Source organism: Octodon degus, unplaced genomic scaffold, assembly GCF_000260255.1.
Source record: "Octodon degus isolate 3935 unplaced genomic scaffold, OctDeg1.0 scaffold00135, whole genome shotgun sequence".
Taxonomy (NCBI): domain Eukaryota; kingdom Metazoa; phylum Chordata; class Mammalia; order Rodentia; family Octodontidae; genus Octodon; species Octodon degus.
Genome location: NW_004524711.1, coordinates 3137599 through 3148559, shown reverse-complemented (window position 1 = coordinate 3148559; position 10961 = coordinate 3137599). Strand labels below are relative to the sequence as shown.

Genomic DNA, 10961 nt, shown 5'->3' with positions numbered 1-10961 from the left:
TTTTTTTTTTTTAAGAGACAGGGTTTCACAGTGCAATGACAGCTGACCTTGAAATCATTTTGCAGCCCAGGCTGGCCTGAATGCCCAGTGATCCTCCTAATTCAGCCTCTTCAGTGCTAGGATTACAGGCATGTGCTGTCACGCCCAGCCTAATTTTGGGGTTCTTTGTTCCACATACACAATATCCCCAAATGTAGTCACAAGCCATGTAGCTTTCCTAAACACAGCTATATAGGATTCCAGATGAGTGCCCAAGTTCCCTTTCCTCCTGTGATCAGGTATTATTAGATACAGTACGGGATACATTCATGGCCCCATGTAATCGTGTCTAAGAGAATAATGAAACCTTCATTTATATGGTGCTTTAAGATATTATTGCCCATGTCACTGTATGCGCCTATTTCATTACAGTATTAGATCATTTGCCAGATCGTTCAGTGCTGAAGCACAAGATGATGGAATATTGCTGCAAAACAATAAATATTTGGGGAAAAATTAATGCAAGAGAAGAAAAACAGTGTAACTTCTGAGTTAGTGTCTGTTCTTTAGTAGCTTGTAATATGAGCGTTTCCTCAGTGATTCCTACAGTGCTGAGAGATACAGCGGCCTTAAAATAGCATGTTCTTTACTTCTGAGATTGAAGATGAAAAAATTAATATTGATAAATTAAGCTACTGAGTCAGGATGTGCAGGGACAGAATGAGAACCACTGTAATAGTCGCTTGGCTCCTGGATGCAGAGTGTTTGTGACAGTATCACTCTTCATTTGGCTGGCGGGCAGGAAAGGCAGATATTTCTAACATATAAGACAAAGTAAAATGATATTTGCAATTGTTTCCTGAGCACAGAGAACACGCTTGTTTCTGACACAGCTACTTTGCTTGTGTGTGACCTCGCGCACTGGAAGGACAGTGGAGGAGCGGGAGACTGGCAGTGCCTGATGGCGGCTGCTTGCACAGTGTGGAGGAGGACAGCAGAAAGACAGTGCAGGCGAGTGAGAGTCCACCCCACAGAGAACTGTAAATCAAGAAAGGGCTGTGCGGAGAAAGAAGGATGAGGGGAGGAGAGGAAAGGGGGAGAGAGGGAGAGAGGGAAGAAGCGAGGCTAGGGTGAGGACGGAGAAGGCCCCGGCTCACAGAAGGAAGCAGTGAGGTGGTTAACGCTGAGAAGTAATTTAAACAGAGGAGGAGATGCACTGAGTCCGGGTAGTCCAGGAATATTCCTGCTTCCGTACTTCTGTAACAAAGCTCGAGGTCTGCAATTGGCAGTTACTTATACAACCCTTAGAATGGAATCAAGCTTATTCAGAGTCTTCAATCAAATGAAAGCAAGTATTGGCACCACTTCCGGAGTTCTTTTGTCAAATTACCTCTCTCTCCCCTCGCCGGGAACTCTCCCAATCACTGTTTTCCTTCTTGATGCATATGTAAGAGTAAATGGTTTTTCTGCTATAGATAACCAACCTCCTGTGATTCGAACATCACAAGACAAATTACAGACATTTCATGGAGAAAACTTTGAGTACCAGTTCATGGCCTTGGACCCAGAGGGTTCTGAGGTTCACTTTACTTTGGAATCGGGTCCCGAAGGCGCACGCATCTCCCCTGCAGGACGACTGACGTGGAAAGCGGAGTCGCGGGCTCCACAGCAGTTCACGCTCCACGTCAGCGATGACTGCGGCACTGAAAGGAGAGTCACAGTTGAGGTCAGCATTCCAATTATGTGTATAATGTCACTGGGTCCTTTCAGAGTAGCGTCAACTGTATTTTAGTTCTTAAACACAGACATAGTCTTAATTGCAGACAGCAAAGTAATAAAGTTGTTAAATATTGAACATTTGATGGGTCCTTGTAAAAATAGAGAAATTCTCAATCCAGAAGCATGGAACTAAAGTAATGATCTACAGTTATATTATGCACTTAACAATGGCAAGGATGAAGGATTCATTCACTTCTGCTTCATGACTGACCTGCCACTAAAACAAGACTGATACACTCTTTGCCTTCCAATTAAAAGAATCTCAGATGTTGAATTAAAATCAAAATTATAGGTGGAAGATTTGAAATAGCAATTGATGACTATAGTTTCTTTATTGGCTTTTTTTTTTTGTTATGCCAGTCAAAGCTCTACGTGTTTTTAAGCCTATTTAAACCCTAAATTTCCTGGAAATATGGGGTGCGCTTTCACACAGAAGCTGCACAGTGCATGGCAGTTGTGCTGTGTCGACATGACAGCCCAGCCACTGAAGTCGTGATTTGCTCGCTGGATTTGGGGGTAACCTGGATGACTGTTTCCCTCTTGGATAGTTCCAAGCATTCTTTTGTTTTTATATCCCAAGTGTGTTTATTGGGCTGGCCTCCCACTCGTCTTGCCTGAGGGTACTGATAGTGCTGCTTCCTCCTGCAGGAACGCCCTGCTGTGAGCCTTGCTCTCCCTCCTGTAGGCTGCTGGCACAGGACAGCGGAGCAGCCAACACACGGAACTACCGTCTGTTCTTGGCTAAAGACTGTGGTGATTTTACAGAGCCCTGGGCACTTCATGCCCATGAAGTAGGGATTTGGCCTTACACCAGGCACTTCTTCTTGTGCTTCCTCTTGTCCTCATCAGGAGGCATGTTCTGGTGGGGAGTTCGTCACCACCAAAACGGTCCCAAGCATTCTGCTTGTGTTATCTAACTTGATCATCTTGGACCGTTGCTTTAAAAATTATCCAAGCATGCGTCATTTGGCTATGCCTTGAAAGTGGGCATGCTTTTCTTATTAAGTCATTTAAACTACATTTTACATAAAATATGTCTTACAAAGATATATGTTTCATCACACTTGTTCTTAAGCATACCTGCCCACCATAATTTCTAGGGTATGTACTCATGATAATTTTGTTTTGAAATGTACTCTTTCTTTCGTAGGTGACTGTGAGGTCTTGTGACTGTCTGAATGGAGGGTCATGTGTGCCTGACAGGAGATTCCCTGCGGGGAGTGGAGCTTATCTGTGTATGTGCTTGCCTCGATTCCATGGTGGTCTTTGTGAAATAGTTTTTAGCCCGTGTCAACCCAACCCGTGTGGTCTTGGCACATGTATTGAGGGGTTGAGCAGTTATTCCTGTGACTGTCCACCTGAGCTCAAAGGTATGTTCTGGTTCCGAATGAAGTAAATAAAAATATGAATGGATTAGCAAGGAAAGTTCCCTGGCACATTTAACTACAGATCATTCAAGTAATTACATGATCCTGAAGATTTTGATATACATTTTAAATACTCTAATAACCACAGTAACTATGCTATTTATATCTGTTAGGGGTTTTAATTTTTTTAATTGCTTATATTTTTTCAATTTTGTGCATTTTTGTATCTGTAATAGCAAGCATTAAATGCAGGTATATAAATATTTGCACTTACATTCAATAGGTAAAACACTGAAATATGGTATTAGCACAATATAGTACAGAAACACAAGAAATTATACCAGCAGAAATACAAAAGAGATTTTACTGATGATTCATTAAATTAGAAATATCATGATATGAATTAGAGTTGAAGGTCTGGGTTTATAGCCACATAGTAGAGGTCTTGCCTCGCAAACTCAAGGCTCCAGGTTCAATCCCCATGCCACACACATGTACATAATACACACAAACATAATAAACACACAACATACACATATACAAAGGAGTTGAAATAGAATGAAGTACTATCATATGCACTAATTGTTCTATTAATTATCCTAAAATGTCTAATTCTAGAAACAGGCATATGACTCCAGTTTTGACAAACTTTCATTTCCCAAGTCTTTTAAAAATCTCTTATGACTATTTTGAAGTTTTATAGATGTAAATACTAAATATACATATTTTGAGCTAATATTTGTCTTGAAAATATCTGTGTTAACATGATAACAGAATAAAGCAGAACATTTCTTTTTCTTTATTAGATTTAAATGCATACTTCAGCAATTGGGCCTATGCACATGGGTAGAGGACTCTTTTCGATTTAGACAACACTGGAATGACTTTAAATGTTGGCTGCTTCATGAGTTTTAAAATAATAAGGGCTGCTATCCACAAATGAATGGATTTATTCATTCAAATAAGTTTTAAGGATTTCCAAGACTACCACTTCCCCTCAAAACATGCTATTTAAAAAGATTGGCTTCCCTAACACATTGTAAAATTTTCACACATTTTTTCAGATAAAAGAAGTTGTCCTTAAGCCCAGCGGATAACCATTTTAAAACATTTTTTTTTCAAAAGATGACTGAGTCTTTAAATAAAGAATGTTTTTCTGTGATATATTATTTTATCTTAAATATTAACAGACATTTAAATCATCTTAGTTATAGAAAAAATTTTACATACTTTAAAGGTCAGATTAAATATGCCCTGGAATCTAATGACCGCTTAATCTTATATAGCATATATTCAAACACAGCACATTTTTCCCCACATAATTCATAACAGCTCTGTGTGGGTTAAGAGTTTATAAAAAGCTGATCAGACATATATCATATTTCAGTTTCACTTTCCTTCCCCCCTCCCCCCGCCCGCGGTACTGGGGATTGAACTCAGGACCCTGAACTTGCCAGGCAACTGCTTATTCTACTGAGCCATCTCCCTGGCCCCCAAAATATGGGGGCCTGCCCCTTAGCTCAGGTTTTTTTTTGTTTGTTTTTTTTTCTGGAACTGGGGATTGAACTCAGGCCCTTGTGCTTGCCATCGAAGCGCTTATTTCACTGAGCCATCTCCCCGGCCCCATATTTCATATTAAGTAATTTGAATGCTTGATCTCTATTTCTTATAGGTACAAACTGCCAAGAAGATGTTGATGAGTGTGAGTCTGAGCCCTGTTTCCCAGGAGTAGGTTGCTTCAATACCATCGGGTCCTATCACTGTGGTTCCTGCCCCAGAGGATTTTATGGTGATGGGAAAATATGCCACGGTAAAAGTTCCTATTTTCTGCTGCATTCAACTACTCCAGTCACACAGTTCCATTTTACGTTTTCCCCACACCTCCTTCAGTGTGTGTGCATTCAGTGTTGTGTAACTGAAGTGGATGCACAGGATGCAGAAATATATCAACATATCCTCCAGCTTCTTAGGTGGGAAGGTGGCATATGACTAATAATCTCATAGACAGTAAGGTATTCAGAATCTTTGTAAAGAAATAGTTAGAGGGAGTACACACAACCAAGGCATGGTGTGTACCTGGTAATGAATACCTCTGAAAGACAGTGCCTACCTGTGCTAGACACATGGGAAATGCGTCTGATGAGAGATCGCAGGAGAGGAAAGCGACCCAGGTAGAAGGAATAGCATAAGCAGGGGAAGAGACATGTGTGACACACAAGACCCTTTGGGAGCCATCGCAGACTGATCTAGGCCCACAAATGCCTAAAGAGTGGATGGTGAATGGCTTAAAGAGCTTAAAGAAAAGAGAAAAATGACATGATCTTAGGGCTCCAAAAGCATCAAAACTCTCTAAAAGAATTAGAGATTTCCAGGGGGTTGAGACAAAGAACTTCTCTAGACTGAGTATATTTACTTGGTTTTCAAACAAAGGAAGGGGATGCCAAGGCCAGCACAGGAACTGAGCAGGACCTTGGGAATTAGTTCAAAGACTTCTCCCAGTAGTAAATTTTGCCAATTAAGAGAATTGTCTTATCTCAAAGGTTGGCAGCTTTATTGTTCTGGAATAAGGGGTCCGGGGACCCATGTCCTTGGTTTCCTCAGCTGTAGTAGGTTGCGTTCAGAGCACTATGCATACGCTGTATTCCAATACAACCAGAGGTCCCTGTGCTCACAGCTTAACCTTGCGCAGCCTGGGCTCCAACGGGAAGCTCTGAATAATCCAGTCTTCCTGGAGTACAGGGGGAAGGAGAGCTGCTGCAAGAGTGGAATCTAGAGAGGCAGACAATGGACAGCTCCTCATCATTTTGATCTATGAGAGAAACATAGTAAGGCTTACATGTGAGAAAGTTTACTTAAGTGATATAGACAATAGAACACTTGTGGAGAAGGAACTGTGTGAATCTAAAAGTGGGAGGAAAATTTAAGACTATTTCTCAAAAGTATAACTGAACATGAAGATACTCCAATGAATCGTAAGATGAAAATGCAAGATATTAAAGAAGAAAATAAATGATACTTAATGGCTTGGATTACTTAGTATGATAAGGGAAAGGAAATTGTTACGTTTCAGACGTCTGATTGGGAGTGTAGAATTGGTGTTCCCATTGCTGTGGACTGAACTGTATTCCCCTAAAATGCAGATTTTGAAGCCTATGTGGCTATCTATGGAGTAACAAAGTTATTAAGATTAAAAGAGATGAAAGGGTGGGCCCCTGATCCAATAGAGCTACTATCTTCTAAGAAATGCCAGAGAGCTCCACTGTCATGTGAGAATGTATTGGGACAGTGATCAGCTTTAATAAAGGATGAGGCTGTTCACCAAACTCATGCAGACCAGTGCCTTAACCTCGAATTTGCTGTCTCTAGTATGTTAAGGAAATAACTTTACATTCATTGCAGCCTGTTGTGGCACATGCAGCACACAAGAAGACATGGCTTTAGAGGAGAATGCTAATGAATCAATTTGCATAGGAGAAGAATGAAAGGACTGTGACCTGTGTACGTGAAGCTCAAGAGAGTGCACTTAACGATACATTTCCTACCATCATGAGCTATGGAATGAAATTACGCAGGGAGAACACTAATTCAGAGGAAAGGGGACAAAAGAATCATAGACATCAACATTTCAAAAGATTAAAAGAAAAAGACTGGTATCAAAAACTGTCTGGCACAGTTGAATGAGATCCTGCTCTGATAAAGACTGTACTGATGGCATAATGCCACCTTTCTCACTTGAGATAGGGCTGTCTGTAAGAAGCAGGGGGTCACAAATATGAGAAGCAGAATAGAAGAGGACTCCCTACTCTGTCAGCTGCTTGCATTTTCTCTTCAGTGTCTACTTCCTATTATTTACAGCTTCTGCTCTGTGACAAGCATCCCTCTTTCCAAAGAGTCTTATTTCCTCAATTAAACCTTTCTCCAATGAACTCATAAAAGGAAAGCAAATTGAACCAAATCCCATTACAGGCAAATGACTGAGAAGTTTCCTAACATTGTCAGAATAATTTGTGTGCTTTCAGACATTGCTTAGTACTGTGACAGAAATTTTGGTTGCTGGGGGTTATTTAGTCTTATGATAGGTAGCAAAGTTGAAGGGTATAAACAGAAATAATAAAGCACAATTCTTACTACTGAGACTACTACTTATGGAAAGGGACTCATAAAAATTGCTGGCATGAAGGACAAAGTGCTGTGGAGGAACACAGAGGGTCAAAGCAGGTTACACTGGCGTGTGGCACTAAAGGTTGCTATAATTGAACACCAAGCCTGAGGGCCTTGACGTTTGTTTTCTCATGGTTCTGGACGCTGGAAGTCAAGATCAAGGTGACAGTTTGGTTGGGGTTGGGCAAGGCCTTCTTCCTGGCTTGTGGACGGCTGCCTCCACACTCCGCCTATCCTCTGTGTATGCTTGTCTCGTGTCTGTTCCTGTCCTTAGGTCAACAGCTCTCCTGGGTCAGAGGCCTGCTCTTCTGACGTCATGTAACCATAGTCCACAAATCCAGCCACCCAGGCGGTTAGGGCTTCAGTGTGTCAAAGGTGTCCACATTTCATACAGAGCAGAGGGTTTCCTGAAAACATGATATCTAAAGTGATTCTCTAATCTGAATTGCAAAGAGTTTAATCTAAATGACATGCTCTTATTCATGATGTTTTGGTTTTATAAGAGTTTTAACTCTGATTCTACTTTCATGGATCAATCTACAGAAACACAAATTTTAAATGAATTTGCTACACAAACTGTGGTTATCACCGGATCTGACAAAGATGTAATTAAGGAAGAAAGCACCAAACATGGCCAGAACGACGTTAAGCCACCAAACAGAAATACGTCTAGTAAGTAATGGTTTTAGCTCAAATCTAAGTGGAAATATCTTCCATTTGTTTTCCACAAAATCAACGTAATTATTCCTCAGGTATTTTTACTTTTAGAAACATCATCTGAAGATTATATGTTGCTGATTAAAATTTATTCTTGTACTTGTTAATCTGTTGAATCCTTTGGCTTATATTATAGAACATTCATTTTTATCACATAATGAATAAAGGATACATCATTTAAGGCAATTTCATAGAAGCGCATTAATTATTGTTCTTTAACTTTTGTACTAGGTAATATTCTTTGTTTTCTTGTTTATGCAAGAAGGTTATAATATCTTTGAAGGCAGGAACAGTTTCTTTTTTTGAACAGTTTTATTACTTGTTATTCATAGTTTCTAGCATGGCTTATTGTGTAGTTTAACAACACATAGTGTAATGTAGTTGTAGACACTAAGTGAAAGAATGAATTCTTTAATGCCTTTTATTTGGGGAGAGGAGAATAAGGTAACTGGCTAATCTCTTTCTGTTTGTTTGTTTAGGCTTGAATTATCAGGCACCATCAACAAAGCATTCACTAATCGATGGAAATTTTACGCAGATTCCTGCCATTATCAAAACGTTCTTGAACACAACAAACATCTCCTATCTGTCAGTACAATCAGTTCCAACTGGAATGGATAATTCAGAGATGGTTGTTTCTCATCAGATAACAGATTATGGAGAGCTGGATCATGTTCTCAGCACAAATACCAGTCTAGCTGAGTCAGAAGTTCCTATGAACAGCAGTAATTCACTAACTGCTAATCCCTACGGTTCCAGGGGTGAACGACAAGAGGTTATCCACAGCACCATGCAAGCAGAGACTGGAGGCTACAGTTCTTACACTGATGGTTTTTTCCAAGGTTACACACAATCTAAGGATGACCTGGTTGTGACAGCAGATACCGAAACAGTCACTGTTTTGCCAACAGAGTTTGCGTTAACCACCATCTCAACATGTGCTGACTCACCTTGTTTTCTGGGTGTTTCCTGCATGCCCACCAGAGATGGTCACTTCCGATGTGGACGCTGCCCCTCGGGGTATTACGGAGATGGTATCCACTGCAGAGGTACGGTGAGCAACCTTCACAAGGTGCAAAGAAGTCTATGTAGTTCACACTCAAGTAACGAAGAAGATATGCTTTTCATTGGCTAATTTCTATTACTTTAACCTAGCTCACCATATTTGATAGAAAGTGGGTTTTCTGCATAATTTTTAAGATACTAATACTATGTACTAACATTATTATGTATTATTATTAGTAGTATATTATTATAATACCATTATACTCTATTATGTACTAATATAATTATATTATATTATTATTCATAAACTATACAATAAATATACTAAGTACTCACCTTGCTCCAGATTCTGTAGAAACATTCATATCTTTTATGTCACATAGCCCACAACTTTGCAAATCAAGGGTTCTTTTCTCTTTGGATAGAGAGCAAGGCTTTGAGAGTTTGTCCTTAACTAGCAAAAGAGATAAAAGAAGGATAAGAATTCAGAACTGATTAATATCTGTCTTGATTCTTTTTACTCAGTAATGATATTTTAGTACTCTAAATTAGTAATTCTGTTAAAGCGCCTCCTTAGGCAGACGCAGGGCCTGGGAGTTTGATCCCCTGGCCTGCAGTGCTGGCCCTGCCCCTGGGGCACACTGAGCCAGCAGTTGAGACTAGGTGTGGTGGCAGGTGCCTGTAATCCCAGCACTTGGGAGGCTGTAAACAGAAGGATCACTATGAGTCTGATCTACGCAGTGAGACCCTGAACACCCTGTATACCCTGTCTTAAAAAAATTAGTGATTCTGGAGTATTTATTTTTGTAAAGTAAGTTTCTCCATCATTCTTTCCATTTGAGATCAAGAAGTATTGATCATTTTAATTTTACCAATATTGATTACATCTTTTCACAATAATCAGCACTGCCTTCCTGGTGCAAGTCAAGGTTGGCTTTGGTAATATGTAAGCTCTATGCTTTTGCTATTGCTTTGTTACTATGGTTTTGTGTGTGTGTGTTTTGGCTTAAGAACAAAATTAAGCAAAAAAGCTGTTGGAGTATTCCTATGTTCCTATTACCTTCTAAAGAAATTGTACTGGTAGGAATAGGAATAATAACTGTCAAAACTTATGTGTTTATACTACAAAATTTCTTATTTTCAACAAATTTTAAAATTTCATGCATGTCAATTACTTCAGAGTGTTACATAGCCAGTAGACTAGATTAGTGGCAGTCTAAAGAATGTAGACCTACTAGCTTATGATGTTCTCCTGGCTTCTTACTCTTTGAAATTTTAAGTGTCTCTGTCATTCACCAATATTTAGCTGATTATGTCTGAAACTTCATTTCCCTAGGAAAAAAAATTATATAATCCTGTATGTGTTTAGCTGCTGCCTCCAATGTTGGCTACTCTTATAAGAATAATTATCGTATGTGGTACTTTCTGGTCTAGTAAACATTTTCCTCAGGTATCATTATAGTAAAGCAAATATAAAGAAAAAAATTATGATAAAATATAGTGATTGCTTACCACTGTATGGAAAGGTCAAATTTCAGAAAAATTTAACTTTATTATACTACATTTGAAACCTGCATTTCTTGTAATTCAGCCATTCTTCCTTGTTTTTTGCAGCAATTTGTAGACGTCCATGTGGAAAAAATCAGAAGTGCGCTGCACCAGACACATGCAAATGTAAGCCTGGTTATGCCGGTTCTAACTGCCAGACTGGTAGGTGCACCATTTGTTGGCTTGGGTGATGAACCGGCCCTGATATTTAATATTTCTAAGCCATGGGGTCTGTTTTGTGCAGCTACATGTCAGCCTGCTTGCAGAAACCGTGGAAGGTGTGTTAAACCTAACATCTGTGAGTGTCCTGTGGGACATGGAGGAGCAGCCTGTGAAGAAGGTGACAATTCAAATTTAACATCATCTCCTGGCCTAAAACAAGAGATTTTCTTTTTTAAATATTTT

The 10961-nt window shown here is 39.6% G+C and overlaps 1 protein-coding gene across 1 annotated transcript in view; it reads left to right on the top strand.

Annotated features, from left to right (window-relative positions):
- The window catches only part of Vwde (von Willebrand factor D and EGF domains), a 56289-nt gene that overhangs the window by 28846 nt on the left and 16482 nt on the right, over nt 1–10961 (top strand). Inside the window, exons 15-20 of the mRNA XM_023701407.1 lie at nt 1455–1705; nt 2909–3128; nt 4855–4857; nt 7830–7958; nt 10623–10718; nt 10801–10896. Coding sequence (XP_023557175.1) covers nt 1455–1705; nt 2909–3128; nt 4855–4857; nt 7830–7958; nt 10623–10718; nt 10801–10896 — 795 coding nt within the window. The remainder of the gene's footprint in view (nt 1–1454; nt 1706–2908; nt 3129–4854; nt 4858–7829; nt 7959–10622; nt 10719–10800; nt 10897–10961) is intronic.